This window comes from Vidua macroura, chromosome 2, assembly GCF_024509145.1.
Source record: "Vidua macroura isolate BioBank_ID:100142 chromosome 2, ASM2450914v1, whole genome shotgun sequence".
In the NCBI taxonomy this organism is placed as follows: Eukaryota; Metazoa; Chordata; class Aves; order Passeriformes; family Viduidae; genus Vidua; species Vidua macroura.
Genome location: NC_071572.1, coordinates 24,658,691 through 24,680,946, shown reverse-complemented (window position 1 = coordinate 24,680,946; position 22,256 = coordinate 24,658,691). Strand labels below are relative to the sequence as shown.

Sequence of the window (22,256 nt, the reverse complement as noted above, 5' to 3'; positions counted from 1 at the left end):
TTTGCCTTAGGAACTGAGTTATGCTGCCACTTGGACTATGATATCAGAGTAGAAACACTACTTTTTTTCAGTACCTTATTGAAGATCTTTTTAGCTCTTAATAGTCTTTGTGTTTTATTCCCTCCAGACTGAAAGTAACAGCCTGTTTTGCATTCTTGTACATGCTCAACACTGAGAGATTTAAAACTTCTTCTTACAATAGCAGTTTTCTTGAAAAAATATGTCTGTGTGAAGTTGTGCCACTTCAGAAGTTGTGATGAAAGCCTTTGAAGAGGTGGTAGGTAAGGAGCATTCAAATCTGGCTTCTGCTCTCATAAACACCCACAGCAACTTCATGGGCTACTTTGGATACCACGCTCTGAGCCATGGGCAGGCAGAGAGCTCCAAGAGCAGCACTGAGGTGCTCCTGTTGTCAGTGAATCCCACAGCTGAAAGGGATTGGGATGCTTGGATGGGAGAAAGCATCCACAGGGGCTATTGCCTTCCAGCTGAGAGGTCAAAGTGCCATAGGAGGCCTTAAGTTCAAGTCTTAGTACGCTTTAAATCTAGCCTTGGTTATTTGTCAAGCCAGCTTCTTGCAAGGCCTGCTTTTCCCTTCTTTCTTTGTTAGGTTCATTACAAACTTTATGGTACTGAGGTCCATTTGGCTCAAAACTCTTTGATTTGTTTATGACAACCATTGTAGAAATTCAAAAATGCTTGTTGGTTGTGCTGCCTCTGAGTGTCTGAAGTCTCCAACAGGACTTAGTATACTTGGTGGAAGACCTTCTGGAAAGCTAATGGTGCTACAAATAGGGATACAGCTGTAGGGTTGTTGAACTGCTCTAAACACAATGAAATATAAAGATGAAAAGGAAATGAAAATCAGTTTTTGGTTGCTTGGTTTTCAGAATTTTCCTTGATGTTGTGCCTTTGTGGTTGATTTGGTGGTTCTTGCAATTCCTTTGATTGTAAATTATTTGATAGTTCTTCCACTCTTCTCTGTTACCTTTATGTTTTTGAAAAGGCAAAATTGTTTAATTATTGGATTCAGGGCTTACCATTTAATGTAACTAATTGTATAAAAAAATATGTGGTTGGAGTGGGACCAGATGTGTCCGCAGGAAAAAATAACTGGCTATAAGATGAGAATGGCTGTTCTCATGCAGTAAGTTTTTTATCCTCATGTCTGATACTATTTTGCCTGACACCTTGAGGGCAGATATTAGTTTAATTACTTTGTGTAGTTTTGGGTTTTTTCCCCATATTTAGAATTGTTCCAAATTGTGTCAGAAGTGGTCTGTACAAGGAAATTGCTGCAAAAATACATTGTGCAGTTTTTTCTACATGTTGATTGTGCTGTGAGGGTGAGCAGAGGAGACTATCCATAATTCCTTTGACATAATTAGTCCCTTATGCAAGGTAAATTCTTACTGTTCCTTTCCCCCTTTCAACAATGTATTAGTTATAGAAGTAGTCAGTTTGTAGTTGCCATGTAAAAGTGTCATGGTTTATATTATGCTGTGCAAGATTAGATTAGCATATAAATGCCATAAAACAAGTAATAGTATTGTTCTACTGCTTGGTTGCTGTAGCCAGTGAATCTGGGGGCTGCATTTTATGGCGTAGGCATCTGAAGTGGGAGAAAAGGGGGAGATAGATGTTCCATTGTGGTTTCCAGACTACAGTATAATCAGGGTTCGGGTGAGAACAAAATCAGCCATAGTACAAACTTTTATTGAAAACTTGGGGACATTTAAAGACTCAGTTGCAGTGCAACTGGAAGTACAACTTTAACATGAGATTGGAGAAAAAAAGCGTAAAAGGACTGTCCCCTGCATCCCAATCTCCCTTACCCTTACTCAACAAAACTATTTTATTTTTTTTTTAAAAGGGTATAGCTATTTTTTTTAAAACCTCCTTTTTTCCTACCTCCCAGATCATGAGTTAAAGAATTTCTTTTGCTGAGGGAAAACAAATCAGAGGTTATACAAAATTGCTCCTAAGCAATTTTCCATAAACTTTGCCTAATGATTTTCTGAATGCTGCTTACCAAACTTTTGACCTCTGCAATGTTATATAACTGCTATTATTTTTCACTTTTCAGGAAAGTATTTAAATTACACGCGTGTTTTTGATGTGAAATCCTCATTTTCTGTGTGACGAGAGAATAACCGTGGAACAACTATTTATTTTTTCTCAGCATTCCGCCTGAATTTATAGACATCTGTTTCTACCCTTTCTTCCAGCCTGAGATATCACACAATTTTTCCTCATGCAAATGTTTCACATACTTCTGAGCATTCTCACCAGTTTCCTTTTACCCCTCTTTATAGGGAACTCTGCACCTTTCCAAACCTCTCTCTCTGGCAGTTGCCAGAGTTTCACTCAGTGTTAAAAGTGCAGTGAGATTTGGATTCCATGTTCTAGCTTGAGGTTTCCCAGATCTGTTTTACTGATAATGGTGAGCACTGTCTCTCTTCTGGCAGCCGTGGAGTACAGTTCTGATGTTTGTTGAAGGACTTACTGCAGTCACTGTTCTGTTCCCAGCTGGAGGTAGATTCTGAGTTCCTTTCGCAGTGTGCATGTTCACGTGCAGATGTGTTTTCCCAGTGTGTACTGACCTGCATTTTTCAGCATTAATTTCTTCTGCCTTTCCTTTTCCACAGTCATTTACAAGGATTTCATGATGAATCATTGATGATGATGAAATAGCTCATGGTGGTCAGTAGCTTAGTGCAGAAGATGAATGTAACCAGATCTCTTCCAGATTTTCTATAAATAAAGGCTCTGTGCAAAGGGATTGTATGAAAAAAGTTGGAAAATCATGTTGATTTTTAAATGTTCATAAGTGTGTAGTTGACTCTTTTTTTCTCTTTTTTTTCTTTGTTCATTCACACTTGTGTAGTGACCTAAGGCTGACTCTGATGGCTGGTTGAAATCTTGTGTGTTTTATCTTTTTCTTGATACAGTTTTGGATAGTAAATACAGCATATTCTACAGGTAGCAAGTATTTGGGGAAGGTAGCAGTTCTTAATAGGAAGGAAAGCACAGTTTGTCTTCTGCCTAATTTTCCTTAGTCCTGTTGCAACTACTGAAGAATATTATTTGCTTCCCAGGATTTAAAGAAGAGTCAATTTTGTCTTCTAAGTAATGAAGTTGAAGAACACCATCAAGGCTTACTTGGAGGTGCTGGAAGATAGTCCATGAGCAAGGAGAAAGAAATGTTTTAACTGTTGGTTATTGAGCAGTGGCCAGGGCAACTTAAAAGATGAATTTCTTTTTGAATGTATTAGGATTTTCTGTATATTGTGTGTTTAATACTTTAAAAAAATGTGTGAAAACTGGTGGTGGGACAGATGGATATCATTACAGACTGGATACTACAAGAGACTTTTCCTGTAAAGCCAAGGTACCTGAGAACTGTGGGCATGTAGCATCAGACTGTATAGCTTACAAAATCCTTCAAAATCTAGGAACAAGTGGATTACTGATTTTTTTATACAGATTTCTGAACTAGATGTACTTCAAAATGCATGCTGGATTCATAGGAGTAATAAATTCTAGGAGAACTTGAAGCAGTAGAACTTTTTTGTTTGTAAATAGTGAGGTAGGTAGATAGGCCATTTGTGGGTGCAAGCAGGGTAGTAGTTAATATGACATAAATCAACTAGCATTCAATTTAATAAAAAGAAGCCAGGGTTTTTTTTTTTTTTTGCTGTCTGCAAGTATGAATGCTGCATGAGCTTCCTTGTTCACTTGTCTCTACAGATTCCTTTCTCTGAGACTGAGCAAACAGTGAGCAGAGCTGTTCTGTGGCACTGTTGCTCTCTTATGGAAAAACAGAAGGGAAAATCTGAAAGTGCTACAAATAAGACATTTTTACCTTCACTGCTTCATCCAGACTTGTGAAATTGGTTTAAAATACCTTAAACTCTCTTCTTTGGTTAATAATGTGTTTTCCAGCACACTAACGTTTGCTGTGTTTAAACCTTTGCCAGGACGGGAGCAGTTCCATGGCCTTGGGTCTATGTACTGCAGAGGAGCGGCTGCTGTGATCCTCACGTACGACGTGAACAGCCTCCAAAGCCTGACAGAGCTGGAAGAAAGATTCTTGGCACTGACGGACAGTGCAAGTGCTGACTGCATTTTTGCTATTGTTGGAAATAAAGTTGACCTCAGCGATGACTGTACTTTACCACCGGATGAAAATAGACCTGAGAAGTCTGGTGCCAGCTGTGGCTCAAAGGTGCGAAAACAAGTTCGTGCAGAGGATGCAATTGCACTCTATAAAAAGATACTGAAATACAAAATGCTAGATGAGAAGGATGTTCCAGCAGCTGAGAAAATGTGTTTTGAGACCAGTGCAAAGACAGGATACAAGGTGGACTACCTGTTTGAAACTGTGTTTGACATGGTAGTCCCAATAATCGTACGGCAGAAAGCTGAGGGGCCACCGCAAACTGTGGACATCACAGACTACAAGCCAGCCAAAAGGACAAAATCGAGTTGTTGTGCCTGAACCATCTATGTGACATAGAAAAGGGGAGGGATTTTTCACTCCAGCAAAATGAGGAATAAGAACTGCTTTCAGTTGACCAGAAAGGAAAAGTCAATGAATAAATAGATTAAAATGGTGTATGCAAAAAAAAAAAAAAAAAAAAAAAAAGAGAGAATCAAATAAATTTTCTGACCATTAAAGGCTTCTGGGAAGCTCTGTATATAAAAAAATGGGAATGCAAGTGAAATTATGGAGTAAGACTTGCCAGTTTCCATGGGCTCTGAAGACAAGTGGTGTGTTATTAGAATGGGTAGCGACAATCATTTGGACAGATTTGAAAGATTCTGATTTTTAGTGACTTGCCATTTTGTGTTGCATGTAAATGATCTGTTTGTGTAGTCTTGAAAACTTTCATATGATGATCTTCTTTTCCCTTACGATTCTAACTTTGGAAGACTGAACACAGTACTTTTTTATTCTTAAGGAAAAAAAAGAAAATCCAGGTATATTTATATTTGTAGCTAATAAATCAATTGCAGTCTTTTTATGTCAGACATGACAGCGTACGATTCAGAAGCTGAACTATTAAAATCACTGTGGATATGTACTGTTCATTTGGAGACTTTATTAATGAGAATTCTTCTTCCATAGTGGGCTTTCATGTGTTAACAAGCAGTATCCCACCTCTTGCTGTTCTAATTGCAAGTTGCAGGAGGAAGTTTTTTTCTTTCCTTCCATTTTTCCTTTGTAATTATTTTTAATATAGGTGGGTTTGGGGAAAGAAATCAATCTTATTTTTTCTGTATTTTTGTAAAGACCTCTTTTTGGTGCCTTTATGGGTATCATTGCATTCAGTATCTGTGCTCTGTCTGCTTTCCCACTTCTTAGTTGTTCTCAGGCAGAGCTACAGCTTTGATTTTTATCAGCTATGCATGACATTACTACCTGGAGCAGTAATTACCTCTACCTGGAGGGAAGTGAAGACTGGTGTTTTCTGATGTGAAACGAGCTAATGCGGGAGGAAGGGAAGAAACTGCCTTTTGTGGAGTTAAAGGCCCATGAAGGAGCAATAATGAGGTACAGGTTTCTCTCCTGACTGCAGTAAAAAGGCGTGGCTAACACTTAATACAGCTCCTAGAGTTTCCCAACCCTCTCAGCTACAAAGAATGTATGTAGTGACCCAGGAGCTCGCACTGAACTGAGGCAGAGTGAAGAACTTCTAGTTTTTAAACACAACCCGAGACTTGCCCATTCCTCCCAAAACCAGCCAACCAGTCAACCCCAAGGATGCAGCTTACATATTTTCAGTTTTGTGAGCTCCTGTGTGGGAACTCCATCTTCCTTTGGATGCCTCTGGTACAATTTTCTAAAACTAAGGATTGGTGGTTCTTACACTTTGTCATTGCCTCTCTCTGTCCCACCCAAATCACAGTTGTTCCATACATAGGGAGCAAATTCCTAAATAAATAATAAATTTTTACTAAATATATTTAAAGCACTTTTTTTTTTGGAAGTACATCCTATTGAACGAATTGCTACAGGGCAGTAGCTTTATTTTCTGCTTTCAAGTTAATTCATAGTACACATGTAGTGGGGAAGAATGGCTTGAGAGAGAAACCACTCAGCATTAAATAATATAATCATAGGTTTGGGTTGGAAGGGACCTTTAAATGTCATCTAGTCCATTTCCCCTTGCACTGAGCAGGTAGGTCTTCAATTTGATCAGGACAAAACTCTGTCCAATAGAAACTTGAATATTTCCACGGTTGGGGCATCTACCACATCTCTGGGTGGTGCAACACCTGTTGCAGTGTTTTACCAACCTCATTGTCAAAATGTCTTCCTTATATCTAGTCTGCACCTGCCCTTTCGTGGTTTAAAATCATTACCCCTTTTCCTATTGCTACAGGCCCTACTAAGGGTTGTAATCTTTTGGGTTTGCCAGTGGCTTGCAGACACCTACCAATCTGTCAGAGACTAAACAGCACCTGAGCTATGCTATTTTAAAATGTATATAATTAGAAACCTTTTAGCTATTAACAAAATTCCAGGGTCAGTATGTAGTCTTCCCTCAGGACTGGGAAGAGGCACACAGGCTACACTCTGTTTTGTTTGTGACCAAAGGGTTCTGCTGACACATCTGTGAGAAGTCCAGCACTGGCCTTCCTGCGTCTGTTGACAGCTGAACCCGCAGCACGCGCTGATTGCAAGGTCAGGCATTTTGGGAGATGTACATCTAGAAGGTACAAATAGGAAAAAATATTTGTAAATTTAACATCCAGTACTTCTTAAGGTATAAATATCTGCAATTCAGGTGCACCAGCATTTGATGTTAAGTAATTCTTACAGTCTTTCTAAAAGCTCCAGCTTGAGTGTTTTCATCAAATGAGATGACACAGGAACCAGTCTTGTGTGCTGCACTTTTGCCCTTAAGGCTGCACTTGTCTGGTATGATGTTCTTGTTTTTTTAGTGTTGCTGGCTATTGTTCCTTGAGAAATTTCTGGGTTATGATGGGTTGACACTGTACCAGCCTTTCTGAGATCATGGGATTACATGGCAAAACCTGGGAAGTATTTGTGTAATACATGGGAGCTATTGATGAGAGGTCAGTTGTCTGGAGCTGTGTCTGTTGTGGTGATGCTGCTGAAGCCAAGGGAAGTCCTTCCTGCCAGGACTAGTGAAGGTGGATGAAGGCATGGATGAAGGACTCTGCCTGCCCTGCCAGGGAGGGGAAATTCATTTAACAAGCATTTATTGCCCCTGTTCCTGTTAAGTCTGGATTATGCGAAGTGAACGTATAGTGAAATAAAAGAGGTGCTATTTTTGGCCATGCTGGGTGAATGTGAGCTACAGGCCAGCCAGTACCTGAGGCGATGGCTGAGCCAGGCTGACCATGGGGGAGGATCCATCCTGCTATCTGCCCCTCACAAGCACTCATGGTGCAAGATGGAGGTTGCCATGGGCCCTTGACAACCCCAACAAGGCTTCAAGTCTTGTGGGGGCCACAAAAGAACCTCCTTTGCCAGTGCCTGTAGGGCTGGCAAAGCTTCTGAGCCTCTTAGCTATATCCTTGCCCACATCATGGTGGGGAGCACTCCTGCCTATTTCTGCGACTCTGTTTGTGAGTCATGGGGTGCTGTGATGCTGCTTCTTTCCCTTTTTCAGTAGGGTGTAACTGCTGTGTGCTGAACAACTGCAGGGCCATGTCCCCACTCCCCCCTCAGCAGGTGGCTGTGTCTGGGGGTGCCACTGGTCCCCATGTGGTTACAGGGGCAGCTGCTGCCTGCACTTGGGTGCTCTTGGCATATTGGCAGTGACCCCTCAGCCTCTCTTCTGGCAGCCATCTCACACCTCCTGTGCCAAGGCCATGTTTACTGCTTGCTGTTTGCTAATTTTCTGTTTCTGACAGCCATGGACAAGCACAGTCATAGAGGGTTTGGACAGACTCTGCTCATTTGGTCAATATTATCTGAGGGAATAATTGGGGTCGCCTCACATCACTATGTTGACTTCACTTATATCTTCACTTATATCAGTGTTAATACACTGATGCACTATTACCTATAGAAGGGGAATATAATCTATTTATCTTCTCCAGGCTCAGCAGCATGTTATACTTCAGCATGTTTTCAAGCAGGAAAGTGTAGGAAGCATACACCATGCTTTGAAGTAGAAGATGTGGTCAAACCAAGGCAAAACATCTGTGATTTTTTTTTTTTTTACATCCTAGGCTGGAGCACTCCAGTTCACTAAAGGATTGTTTTGTTTTGCTGTAGCTGAACTTTTCCTGTATAAAGATATTTTAGCTTCCTGAAAGTGGGTTCTACAACCATAACTGTGGAATGGTTTGGGTTGGAAGGGATCTTCAAGAATCATCTTGTTTCAGCCCTCTGGCCATGGGCAGGGACATCTGCTAGCCACTCGACCAGGTTGCTCAAAGCCCCATCCAGCCTGGCCTTGAACACTCTTGGGGATGGGACAACCACAGCTTTTCTGTGCAACCTACTCCAGTGTCTCACCACCCTTACAGTAAAAAATTGTCCTCCTTCTGTCCAATCTAAACCAACCCTCTTTCAGTTTAAAACTGCTACCCCTTGCCCTGTACACTACAGGCCTTGTTTGGTCTCCTTTAGGTACTTTGAAGTGCTATAAGATCTCCCCAGAGTCTTTTTCAGCTGAACAACTCCAACTGTCAGCATGTCTTTCTAGGAGAGGAGGTAAACTTGCAGCTAAGAGGCTGTTTGACAAGTCAGAGTCTTTCCACGCAGTGCTCTGGATGAGCTCACCAGGTGAAATCCTCTGTCTGCTGTGAGTGTTCCACGTGTTTGTGTGCACGAGCTCCCTGCACTTCCCTGAGCTGCGATTGCGCAGGCTTTGGAGAAACACAGCTGTGGGTACACAGACCTGAAGCACATGACATACACAAAGTACAGAAGGTGAAGCCTGCTTAGCACCCTGTGGGTTTTATGGTTGGTTTGTCTTTTCCCTGCACTATGCTGATGTGCTCCACTTAATGCTGTGCTGGAACCACTCTGAACAAACTTGTTAAGATCAGCTTATTGAATCAGAGAAACTGAAGAGGCAAAGCAACTGTTGGTAGAAGAACCATGTGCTGAAGTTTTATGTGCAAGAGCAAGGAGCTTTGTAGGAAGATTAGGCAATGTATTAGCCATGAAAATCCAAATAGTTTGCTGCTGTACTTGACATCAGTTTTTACAGATTTGTTTAATCTTCACTTGAGTTCTCTTAAAACACTGAATATGCTGCATCACCAGAGTTGCATGCTGTGCAACCCACAAGTGATAGTTGTATGATCATCCCACAAGCATTGCTGTTTAGCAATATGTGGAAGAGGCAAGTTCCAAGTCTATTCTTGGGTATTTGTTACTGCCGCATTTAAGAGAATTGGCAAATACGGACTAGATTTAGTTCACGTTGACTGCAATGCTCTCAGTACTAAGAGGTTTATTTAGCTGGAATAAATAATAATGTTATAAGTTTGTTCAGGGGCTGCCTTTCAGAGCTAATGCAGGGTCAGAGAGCTCATTAAAAACTCAGATAATTTCTCTGGTTATGGCTATATCTAATTGTATGAGCAACTAATCTAGGTCAGACAGTGTGCACCTGAAGGCAGCCTACTAGAAAGATGGCAGGGGACTTTTTACAAGGGCATATAGTGCCAGGACAAGAGGGAATGGTTTCCAATTGAGAGTAGGTTTAGATTAGATACTAAGAAAAAAATTCTTTACTGTGATGATGCACTGGAATGTGTTGACAAGAGAAGTTGTGGGTGCCCCATCCCTGGAAGTGTTTAAGGCCAGGTTGGATGCCACTCTGAACAACCTGGTCTACTGAAAGGTCCCCCGTCCATGGCAGGGGGCTTGGAACTAAATTATTTTTATGGTCCCTTCCAATTCAACCCATGCTATGATTCTAGACCTTTAACTTAATTTATATATGTTTTTGTGGAGATAACACTTAAGTCTGGTAAATGTTGGCTTCCTGAATGTTGTAAATCATGAATAATGGTTGTTTTAATCTCCAATGCCACAGCTTATTTGCTTTAATCATTCTAACAACAGGTTAAATACTATTTTACTTGTTCATCTTAAATAAGTGATTTTAGAGACAGCTCCCCTCTTAGATCTTTTTAAATGCCATGAAACAAACAAGTGTTCTCTGGTTGAAGAGTTTGAGTTTCAGTGGGAGGAGTTTGCTGGGAGTGCTTTTCTAATTCCTTAGTGCAAACAAAGTATTTCGACAGAGAAGTCCATATGCATTGTATGGGAAAACACCATTTACAAAACAGAAATCACAAACAAACAGAGATGTAGAAAAAAAAAAAAGGTTTTATTTATAATACAGTGAGGTTGGAATGTAATAATAAAAGCCAAGAAGCACCTGAAGCAGGAGTGAGGTAAGTTACTGAAAAATCAACTGTCACTGCTATAAATATTAATCAGATTATGTGAACATGACATTTGTAGCTGATCCTTTCTTCCCTCCTCTCTTGCAGCACTGACAGACAACTTTGGCTAAATTGTTTCTTTCTACAGAAGTACAGAACTAGCCATTCTGGCAATTATCAACCCTTTTCTACAGGAAAAGATGATGCCAAATAAATGCCTTGCTTCCCTCCCCTTTGCTTTTGCAAGGATGACTCTGTGCAGGTTGGGATGGTGGCCATCCCATTGCCACTCGTCCCCAGCTGCCAGGACAGGATGCATTCAGAGAGCCAGCTGGCAGGGCTGCAAGTTCTGTGCTTGAGGGTCATGTGGCATCGAGCAGTCCTGCAAACCCTACCCTGTGTGCTGCTCCAACATGATGTGGCTAAAGCCTGTTTGTGATGAGTGGCATAATTTCGGAGGGGAAAAGGTGCAATGCAAAAACCAATTGCTGCTGCTGTGTGGGTGGTGTGACACAGATGAAATGTCCACAACACAGTGGAGCAAGGGATTGTTTGGCTTGGGGTATGTCTCAGAAAAACACCATCAAGCTTATAAAATAAAATGCTGGTCTTCTTCATATAGTCTTCTAACCAAATTGAAAGAGTTGCATTTTGTGGTTACTGTTTTTGGGAGCCTGTGGACTTTGTTATTGGCAGTGGTTAAGTGCTAAAGCACTGTGAGACTTGGGAAAAAAAAAAAAGAAAAAAGAAAAAAAAAAAAAAAAAAAAAAAAAAAAAAAGATGGTGTTGGCTGTGTTTGAAATGCCCAAGCACAAAATACTAAAATGTAAATTACATTTCAGTGCTGGACATGAACATTTTGGACCACAGTATGTTTTCAGTATTTTGCAACAATTTATGACTTAGATGATCCTCTGTTAATTTATGGAACTGCAGCTGTTAGTGTTTACTGTTGTGACAAATACAGTAAATAGAAAGATATATATATTCTCTTCAGGTAAATGTGGTGGGTATCTGACCAAGGAAACCTTTTATTACTGAAGTTTTTTTGGTGTTTCAAAGCTGTGAGTATTTCTATCATTTGGCAAACAATGTAATATTGGACTAGCAAAAAATGTGTATATATACTGCATAGTAGGAGAACACACCACTAGATCTGTTTGACTTAATTTGTGTTAACTTGCTTTTTCAGACATTTAAAAAATTAATTTCCATTCAGCTTTTGAGGTAATAAGTTAAAAAAAGCACCAACATGATTTATTCAATTGTCTAACCACCTCAGAAGGCTCCTCAGTATAAGAACTACATGAAAAGGAGGTTCCTTATACTGTGAGAGACTTCTATAAGTTTTTCATACAGACTTGACATCTGCTGATATGGCTTCGGATGAGTCCCGCCTTGAGCGTGTCTCCCGAGGGCTTGCTTTGGAAAGGTTGGTCGATCGTGGTGAGCCAGAAGCTGTATTTGTTTGCAAAGTAGTGACAGGTTCCGCGTGCGCCGTTGCATTCGATGAAAGGAGTTGCCCTGAAATCTTCCAGGCAGCTCCCAGGAGAAACCAGCGACTGTCCTCCACCTTCATCACCAGCAGCAGTGTGCTAAGGGAGACAAGGAGGGCAGTGTTCAGAGTGCAGCCTCAGGCAATGCTGTCATAAACTTACATGTGTGAAAAGAGAAAAACCACTAGAATTGCTCCTAATTCTTATCTCCAGAGCAGAAAGTTGGCCAGTCCTGCAGCTGTGTAAGGGTTTGGCTATGCTATAACTATATAAAGCAGCTAGCCCATATGCTGATGCCTCTTTCAAATCTTCTAACAAACATCTTTTCTGTAGCTAAAATTTTCACTGTTGGAAGTCTTAGAATTGGAGAATCATTTAGGTGGAAAGGGCCCACTGGAGGTCACTTCCCCCAGTTCCCTGCTCAAAGCAGGGCTGACACCAAAATTGCCCTCAGTTGCTCCAAGCTACTGTGGAGTTGTTAATACCTCCAAGGATGGACCACCCACAACTTGTCTGGGCATCTTACTCCTCTGTTTAATTACCCTCACTAAGAACAATTTTTTGCCATATATTTAATTTGAATTTCCCAAATTATAAAGTCTTACTCTGCATTCCATGTGAGGAGCACTGCAGAAACAGAATTAGCTTCTATACAATAACTAGTTCCTTGTATGACATGTTTTTTTGACAGTGAATTACACCAGAATCATGCATCTTTACACCACTCAACTGTTGCCTTTGACAGGTTCTGTGGTAATGTACTGAATGTTACTCTTCTTCTGTCAAAGACATTACTAACAAAATGGGCATTTTCTCTGTCCCTTTAATAAATATACAGCTGTATTTTTAAGTTATACTGTAGAATTTTTGTTAGGAACTGAAAGAATCTGTAATATAAAAGAAAGCATCTGGAAAACAAAGTTCTTAAACAGTTTTGTAAGTGTAGGGAATGTAAGAGGCAGCATAAATTATTTCAACTTTGAGACCTCTGCAATTGGAGCTGGAAAGCAGATAGTAAAACCTGCTGATGCTATTTGAGCCCTGGCCTGGGAGCAGCCCTGCTTGGCAACCTCTGGTACTCCATGCTTGGTCTGTAAGCTCCAACTCTATGCCTATAACATCTCTTCTCATATTCTCTGTAGCTTTTTATCCTCCTGCAATGCTTACTCATATAGGATGTGTGATAGTGGAGTGCCCTTGCTACATGAAATCTTACTGACTCCTCTGGCTGTTTGGGCAGAGTCTGCACTGACTGAGGATTGTCCCTTATTCAGGGGAAGGAGGTGACAAATTTAAGCCAAGGAATTAAAACAGCATGTACTCTGAGAAAACCACAAGTGTTCTCTACGTCTTCCACAGTTGCCTGAGAAGCAAAAATGCATACACTAAACATTTCATTTGCTCCACAAGCTAGCTGGGAAAATGGGAATTTTTCTCACAGTGTGTACCACAGTGCTGACAGACTTTGTTCTGGCAAGAAGTTCTTGCTAAGGTGGCAACTTTGCTGTTAACAGTGCTCAGTGTTTACATGGGGCTTTGCAAATATTTAATTAATTCTTGGCATTCTTGTGAAGTAACTATGAGATTGGTATCAGGGCTTTTTATAGAAGCAAAAGAAAGGTCAAACACAGGGATGGTAAAAAATTTGACCTACTCTCTCAAAATGTGGGGATTTTTTTTCTGTACCTATTTTCAGATTTGCCTGTATCTTATTTTCTGAAAAATTTAAGTTTTTGGCTTTTGACATACAAATGGTTTGTGGGTAAGGTTGACTATTGTTCTTTTATGATGTCTTCTGCCACAGAAATCTTGTTTCTTTTCCAACACTGTTTACTTCAGGATTCAGCCAGGGTTCAATAAGTTAACAACATGGGCGTGCTGCTGCAGATTTTGACTCTTGTGTTCATCAAGCAAGTCAGAAAAATGAGCATGTCTCAGACCATTCACTGATATTTTAGCTGCTCTTTACCATGCTAAACCCTCTGGGGCTCATATGATCCCTCTGTACAGTCTTGCAAAGAAAGGTCAGGCCCTTCAGTACGTCTTCTGCTGCACACCCAGCACGAAGGTTTTTCTGTAACATCCCATATCCTAATTATAAGATCACAAGATTGAAGAGCTCATGTAAACCATGGGATGTACAGCTCAGCTCTTATTGCCATCAGAGATACAACACTGAAACTTAATTCTTAAAACAACCACAGGCTCTCTCTCTTTCCAGAATAAGTGAAAGACTTTGGCTTCAAAGTCTTCAACCAAAACACCAATAATTTTTAAATTTTGAAAAGAAGGGAAAAAGCATGTTGTTGCTTTTCCTTTTTTTTCCCCCTAGATCAGCTTCTTAGTAGTGATGTATGTAAATAACTCCAAGTCTTTAGCTGTGAAAATGCTCTGTATGCTCCTGTTGCACCTCGGTGTAATTTTATTTGTTAAGTCACAGCTGTCCTTTTATTCTGTTCTGAAGTGCTATTTTGTTCATAAAGTAAGCTCTCCAGATGCTACTCTGACAAGAGACAATTTTCTCTGAAATTCACAGAAATTTTCATCTTCCTCTTCTGCTTCCTAGAAATTACTTCTGTAGTTCCCTGGTTCCCCAGCATGGGGAACCCCCCATGGTTTCGGGCTTGCTGGCTCTGAAGCGGAGCAGCCTTATTAGTACCAAACACTCAAATTTAAAACCCATTGCTGCACAAAGTGTGACACTGGAGACCCAATACCATAAGGAAGGAATATCCAATCCACAAGCTGCGCCAGCCTTCAGGGCAGTGAGGAATAGAAGCTTCTTGGCTGTGGACAGCAATTGCCACAGCTGGGGCCTCGCAGACTGAGCAGCGACTGATATATGGCTTAATGTCTTCTTCTGCCACGGGCATCATTGGAAGAGGTGCTGTAGTTGAGAGCCAGTAGGATTTATCATTTCGACTTGCATAGTAACAAATATCCCCAGGGTTACAGTAGAGGAATGGCATGGTGCTAAAACGAGACAAACATGAGCCAGCCAGACCTGTTAAAAAAGAAGAAGCAAAAGGCAATCATTCCCACAGAAGACAATGCACACTTGCAGTTTCCTGCTCTTTCCCAAGTACCTGTCAGGAAAGCCCTGTGGTCCAGAATGTTTTGCTGGCTTTACAGGTTCCCACAAACACTAATGACTTGCAGGAGCTCTCTCAGGGGCGCTCCATGAAGACACGTAGTTTTTACATTTTCCTTTTGGTGCTTCCTAAGCCTGTTTGTTGTAGTCCCAGCTTTTGGAATCCAGGCTCTGCCAGCAGTATTTGTACATACCTAGATCCTGGTTGTGTGCTTTCTCTTGTCCTTCAAAATACAGGAGGCTGTATCCACTCCAGAGTTTGTTCATGCCAACTGGGCACATTGGCTCTTGGTCAGACTGGCTGTGCTTCACCAGCAGGTAGCCCATGCTGACACTGCGACCCGGCATGCCTGGTGGCCCAGGGCTACCAGGGCGGCCTGGCTGACCTTGGAGGAGAGCAGAAAAGAAAGAATCCAACTGAATTTGTGCTCCCACAAACAATCTGGTGCTAGCTGATATTCCAGCTAAGCTGCTGATGAACAGCTTAATGGCATGATGCCTTTTCTTTATGGTAAGTTATTGTTAGAAGAGCTGCAGTTCTAGGATTATAACAGTTGCTTTTGAAGTAGATTGGTGCTGGATCAGGCTCTCTGGTTTCTAAGATAATGTATTTCACACAGGAACTAGGGAAAGTCACAAACAGAGTTCTGATGAATTTGACCATACTTGGTACAACAGAGATGAGAAGATTTTTCCTTTAAAATATTTTCTTAGTCCAAGATTAACCAGTAGTTGTTGGATTTCTTGTGTTTGACTCATACACTTGAAACTATGCTCTGCAAATACCTTTTTCTTTGTGTGCTTAGCTAACTAAGCACACATAGACAGTAAGATAGTAATACTTCTGCTCTTTATTTGATAAGGACGCAGGTATTTCCTTTACAGATACATTCCCTTTAACTTCATCTATCCAAGTTTCACCTACCCAGGCATTCATCTCCATGAATGTAACTGTTAGTCAAACACTAGGCTGAAAATACTTAGAATAAATACACTCAGAATGAAACAAACTCATGAGTGGACTGATACCTACAGCTATCAAAATTAATTCTGAAAATACTGCTCTAAGGTAACTGTTAACATTTAATTAGTTGTCCCTTGTGAAGTATCTATGAAGACAGAAATTTTCCTCCCCTCTCTTTCACTCCCCTTCTCCACCTTCCTTTTGCTCCTTGCCCCCTCCTCTCACCCCCTCCTCTCCTCTTATTTCCTTCCAGTGAAGTAGTAACTGCAGAGCGATTAAATGCAGAGCAATGGGAAAGAGGAAAAAAGTGCTGTGTAATATCTCTTACCTTCAAATCCCACCGGACCCTGAAATCCCATTCCTCCTTGTTCCCCTCTGGAGCCAGGAGGAGCTGGAATGCCATCCCTGCCCTGGAGTCCTGGCTCTCCAGGTGAGCCTCTGAAACCTTATACAACAATGGTTGTAAGCACAGTGACTGCTGACATATCAACATGCCCTTTCCACTTTGTTAACATGTGCTCTACTTGTGTACGTTTGGTCCTGTCTGCTGGGTTTGCACTGAAGGTAAGATCCTATGGTACTTACTCAGGCAAAAAGCACCAAGTTCATTGGAAAAGCTTGCTGGGATCAAGACTACATGAGTTCCCACAACCTTAATCCTTCACTCTTGGCACCACTTATCTTTGATGAGGCTCATGGCAAAAGGTGCAGTGCGTCAGCTCTACACGTCACTGATGCTACATTATTCCCCGAGCTGACAGCGTTCCCACAAGGATGTGCACTTTTCCACCAAAGATGTTCAGTCTTGATGTGCATGAGATCCATATCTGATGTTGCTTTGGCTTTGTGAATGTTGCCAAAGTTATTTAGTGTTTTGCTTATGCTCTGAATGCTAGGATGAGGAAGAAAGCTGAAGCCTCAGCTTTGGAAGACTAAAAATTGACTCTCCTTTCTGGATTACAGACTTTAAAGCAGAAGAGCATCAAATCAGCACTCTGGTGGCCTCAGTCTGCTAAGGGGAACAGCTTTCAGTCTGAATGTGTGATTCCTACCTGGATCTCCTGGTGGGCCCTGAGGTCCCATATCTCCTGGGCTTCCTTGAGGTCCTATATTTCCACGGGGACCTGGTGAACCTTGCTCAGCAACCAGCCTTGGAGGAAGAGGGGGCAGCCCAGGAGAGCCTGGAGGTCCCTGGAAGCCTATCATTAGAAGCAAGATGAGATAGTTTGATTATAAAAAAATCCCAACCACCCTATATTTTTCCTTAATGTACTTCCATCCAGAGACATGTTGCTCTTACTTGGCTGCATATGCACGAGAGGTCTATGGTCTGCAACTCACCAGCTTGGGTAAAACAGCTATATTATATTGGGGAAATATGTGCGGGTATGGGATGCCCAAGATGAGACAATCTCCAAGTATGGGATCATCTCCAAGAGACTGTCTTCACTTGGAGTGCACATAAATAAGCAGAAGGAAGTTAATGATGCTACTGCTCCCTCTTTTATGACACAGGAAGCTGGGAAGTTCCTGCCAAACAGCTGCAGCTCTCTGAGGTGCAGCACCATCTTTTGTGGGCTTCAAGAGACACAAAGACATGATAGTATAGATGGAGTGGTGGATTTTAAAGCTCTCTTTAAATATTCAGTATGTCTACTCTGGAGGATTAATTTAGACAATAAATCCTTCTTTTTATTAACCGCAAAAGTGGCTCTGATTTTGGAGTTGGTACCTCATACAAGTCAAATTCATAAAGCCAAAAAATTGACTATTCATGTTAAATTCAGGCATCTGCCCTCTGAAATTTCCCAGGATTCACAGAGTCATGCAGGATGGAGGACTGTGGAGGACACCAAGCCCAACCTCCTGCTCAAAGCAGGGCCAGTTAGATCAGCTCTGTGGAGCTGCAGAATGAGTGGTTTCAAAAGGAGTCACACATCTGACTGCATGCACTTACCAGTTACTCCTCTATCTCCCTTGGGTCCGATGGGTCCCAGATCACCTGGAAATCCTACTGTGCCCATAAAGCCAATGACACCTTGTTCACCCCTAGGACCTTTAATGCAAAATGACAAGTGGCATTATTGCATTTCAGTACAAATCAAGTGAGTGCAAAAGTCATGGTGTTAAAGCTGCTGTAGCATAGAAGGCTCTCCTGCTTCCTGCCACAATCAGCATTTCCCATCCTTACCTTTTGGTCCAGGGAATCCAGGCAGGCCAGGTCTTCCTGATAATCCAGGATCACCTCTACTTCCTTTTGGGCCAATTTCTCCAGTCCTACCTGTTTCTCCACTTTCTCCTTTGCTTCCTGGTGGAGCAGGTATTCCAGGCTGGCCCCGTGGTCCTGGATAGCCTGTTTAGAGGAGATTGTAATCTGTTTATACTTAACACCTGGGCACAGAGGAAAGTAACAGAACTAACTGTATCCCATCAGGTTCTATTTCCTTAATTTAAGCAGGGGACAGACTTACTCAGCACTCCTGCTCCTGCTCTCAGGCTGGCAGGAATGGTAGAGGAATTAGAGTATGAAGCTCCCACAAAACAGTGTTATCTCAAGCAGGATTTCAGCAGAAATAGGGTGCCTGCTGAGATACAGCCTTCCACAAACTATTCCTTCACCAGCAAATGCCCCACTTTCCTAGGTGTCTCCTTGCTTCATCCTAAATTATCCAAGTAGCTAGAGGGAAATCAGAGAGCAGCAAGTATCTGACTCAGAGCCAAGGACTTACTGTTCTGTGTACTTTAGTGCTTCAGTTGAACATCTGGAACCAAGTAAGTACTTCATGCTGTCTTGGGAATTATGGGAACAGCTTCTTTTTCTAGAATTTCATATTGCCTAAAGCTAAACCTGACAGGTTTCTCTTCAGTTACCTCTACTGCTTACAAGACAGTTGGACCTTTTTTTCTGAGGAGAAAGTAACCTTTATTATGTAGGGTTTTGAGTGGGGCATCTCTTGTGCTGCCTTTTGAAGCTGGATCACAAGGATACGATTGCAAGATGTGTGTGGCAAAGAAACTTGTCTCACCATTTTGGCTGGGATATGGTGTTCCTGTTTCCACTCTCCTGACTGCTTGGAGAGTTGGAATCAGTATGCAGAGTCAGGCCAACTAACATCCTCTTTCAGCTTGGAAGCCTAGGCATTTTGCTGGTTTTCAGCTGGTTTGTCTGTTCTAAGTTTTTGCTGAGTTTACATAAAAATTTCCATCCATCATATAAAGATGTTAGTGGAACAACTTCTGCTAGAAGCTCTTCATAGTGGCACCACAGTTTGAAATGATTGTGCAGTCCAATAAGTAACAGGAATTTTTAAGAAGGAAGAGCTAATACTTTTCAGTGTAATTTAGCTTGCCTGGTCATTTCACATAGGAGAATTTTGTAAATGACTACGACAGTATTTAATAGACTTGCAAGTCTGCCACAGACCTCAGATTTTAGAGTAGTAGATTAGCATAATGCTTCTGAAAGTTGTCAAGAGAATTCTGCATTATTTAATCTGTTGTTTGTGTGAAGATCAAACCCTTTCATCAGGACAACTTGGAGGAACTGCCTTTTGCTTTCAAGAGCTCTGTCTCTATTTTCTGATCTACCATGAGTTCTGTCCAACAGTTTTAGTGTTGTATTTAATAGGGCTTCTTTACTGAATCAAGACAGAAATAACAATGACTGCTGTTGCATGAATTACCTGGCACTCCATCTAGACCTGGGGAGCCTTTATCACCAGGATATCCTGATATATTTGAAATCCCAGGAGGTCCTGGAAATCCCTCCTGCCCAGGAATACCAAAGGTTCCTGGGACACCTGAAGGGAAGAGAAGAAATAATTAATACTGCAAAGAAAATGCACAATTGCAATTAAAAGGACTCAGATTAAGGAGTGGGATTTTCAAAATAGAAAACACCTGCAGTTCCCCCTGATTTTTGTTTTATTTTTTCAGATTGATACTGTGGAAGTTTTTTTTTTTTAAAGAACCAAATACTAGTCCTCTGCCAAAGCTCTCTGGGTAGCTAATTACATTTCACTGTGTTGAATACTAATACTCTTGTGTCTGCCAGGTAAAATATTATTTCAAGATAGGAAGTACTCAAAATATCCTAGGTATACTGAAGCAGGCAGGAAAGCAGCTTTGTTCTTCTGTGCCTGTAGGGTCAGGGCTGACAATTAGCATTATTTGGTGTGAGTTAAAACCAAAAGTTCAAGTCCAAGAAGTTCTCCAGAGATGAAAAATTGTTAAGTGGTCGAAAATCTGCCCTACCAGTAACAGATTATTCTTTTAAGTATATTAAAGTTGTTAGGAAGTTGACCTTCTGTATATAATTGTGACAAATAAACATGAATGAGGTAAGCTGTTTTTTTTGAATGCCTGATAATAAATCTCTGAATGGTGTTTGAGATTGCATAGCATGTTAGTAACAATAAAGTGCAACACAAAAGATTATGAATAAGCCATTGAACCAAGAAGGCAAAGGCAGTAAGCTTTTATATCTCTGTCAGTCCTTAATCCTTTCAGAGCCAAATTGTTGGAAAAATAAAAAAAAAAAAAACACAAAACCCATATGTAATTTGTTTATTTCTTCATAACATCAGTCTGGCGGCTTCTTGATGGATGAAAACCAGGTGGTGATCCATTCTGAGGTGAGCACAATCTGTTACAGCACAGAAGGCTGGAGCTTACTCTGCACAAGGGATAGATGGCACCAGCAAAGCACTGTGTATAGGAACAGAGCCCCCGAGGTGCCAGCAGGACCATCACACATTGAGAGACAGTGAGGCTTTCAGGAGAAAGGTGAATATGGACAGGTTTGCAATGAAAAGAGAGAGGGGTCATGCCTTTGTGTAACTGGACCTTCATTAAAAATATCTGGGGAGCTGATGGCTGAGAGTAGCCTCTGGCATTTGCAGCTTGCTGAGAGCCCAGTGGGTGCTACAGGACTGGGAAGCACCCAGGCTGTGCAGCACTGGGGAATACTCACTGCTGTTTCTGACTGAGCTGCAGCACAAACTCCAAACAGTGACCTTCCCAGCTTTGGGAGTTCACCTATTCAACTGTCTACCCCATGGTGTATTTTATGACATCTCTAACACCCACAGATGAAACAAGTAGGTGGATCCCATTCTCTGGAATACAGACCTGGAACACCTCTCTCTCCCTTCTGGCCTGGAGGTCCTCGGCTGCCTTCTACTCTGCTTGGTTCTCCTGCTTCTCCTTTGTCACCCACTGCACCTGGGAAACCTGCAGAGCCGTATCCATCTGGACCTGTTGAGTAGTTGAGAATAAAGAGGAAAGCTGAAACATTTCTGCATATAACAGTGCATGCTAAAGTACATGTATAGAGCATATGGATTTACAAAACACATGAGTCTGTAATGGCTCATTGAAAAAAAGGCTCATAATGAGAAAAAACACCATGAAGTTTTAACTTTATCAGAGGAAAAAAAATCATGATTTGAAGTTGTGTTCTAATCCACCTGTGGGGTAGCACATTGTATATGAGTTGATTGCCAGAGCCCACAATAATGAAGCACATTCCAAAGCTTTGGAGGACAAAGTTAAAAAAGTTGCATTACAAAGATCTCACTGACCAAATTTGAAGCCAACACAATGTTGTGCCTGTGAAGATGCAGAGTAACAGCCTCACATACCTGGTGATCCTGGTAAGCCCTTAGTGCCTGGTAGACCATGCAGTCCACTGATTCCTCTGAAGCCAGGCTGGCCTGTTTTAAAATTGCATTCATGATTATCATAATACTTTCTATTAGTCTATATAGATTCCTGGGCCAAAAAAAAAAAAAACCTCAAATGCTTGAATAAATACTATTCTATGTTAAAATATGGTCTATTATATGCAAATGAATGAATTACCATAAGTTTATTATGAAATACACCACACTATGGTTTTGTGATTGGCAAATTTTGTTATTATCCGATAAACTCATTACTCCAGAGATTTTTTTTTTAAATATCTCTGATCCATCTGGTAGCATGTCATTAGTTTCAGTCTAGCTGTCATAGTTTTTTTAATACCCATTTAATTTTTCAAAATCCTCAAGCCAAAGCAATTATGACATAATTGTAGACTTTACATGTGGTTATAATAAAGCTGTCTTCAGGAGCAATTCACTCTGTGTAATTTAAAAAACCCCAAAAAAACTCTAAAAAAATGTTTGATAGCTACCGTTACTGTTGATACAGGTAAACTTTATTCCATCTCTTTGTACCTATCAAAGTGGTAAGTATGATGTTAAAGCTAGACAATGGCCAGAGCTCTGGACGACTATTCAGTTGCAGAAAAATAAGTGTCTGTCTGTCTCTCTTC

The 22,256-nt window shown here is 41.2% G+C and overlaps 2 protein-coding genes across 2 annotated transcripts in view; one reads left to right on the top strand and one right to left on the bottom strand.

Moving 5' to 3' along the window:
• The window catches only part of RAB20 (RAB20, member RAS oncogene family), a 28,472-nt gene extending 23,385 nt beyond the window's left edge, over nucleotides 1-5,087 (top strand). The window contains exon 2 of the mRNA XM_053971992.1: nucleotides 3,981-5,087. Within this exon, the coding sequence (XP_053827967.1) occupies nucleotides 3,981-4,501 (521 nt within the window). The 3' untranslated portion in view covers nucleotides 4,502-5,087. The remainder of the gene's footprint in view (nucleotides 1-3,980) is intronic.
• Nucleotides 5,088-10,310: 5,223 nt separating this feature from the next.
• Nucleotides 10,311-22,256, bottom strand: part of COL4A2 (collagen type IV alpha 2 chain) — a 141,051-nt gene continuing 129,105 nt past the window's right edge. Inside the window, exons 39-48 of the mRNA XM_054004344.1 lie at nucleotides 21,583-21,654; nucleotides 21,071-21,196; nucleotides 19,624-19,740; nucleotides 18,132-18,293; nucleotides 17,898-17,996; nucleotides 16,993-17,139; nucleotides 16,269-16,385; nucleotides 15,171-15,362; nucleotides 14,603-14,889; nucleotides 10,311-11,984 (exon numbers count right to left, since the gene is read on the bottom strand). Of these exons, the coding sequence (XP_053860319.1) occupies nucleotides 11,730-11,984; nucleotides 14,603-14,889; nucleotides 15,171-15,362; nucleotides 16,269-16,385; nucleotides 16,993-17,139; nucleotides 17,898-17,996; nucleotides 18,132-18,293; nucleotides 19,624-19,740; nucleotides 21,071-21,196; nucleotides 21,583-21,654 (1,574 nt within the window). The 3' untranslated portion in view covers nucleotides 10,311-11,729. The remainder of the gene's footprint in view (nucleotides 11,985-14,602; nucleotides 14,890-15,170; nucleotides 15,363-16,268; nucleotides 16,386-16,992; nucleotides 17,140-17,897; nucleotides 17,997-18,131; nucleotides 18,294-19,623; nucleotides 19,741-21,070; nucleotides 21,197-21,582; nucleotides 21,655-22,256) is intronic.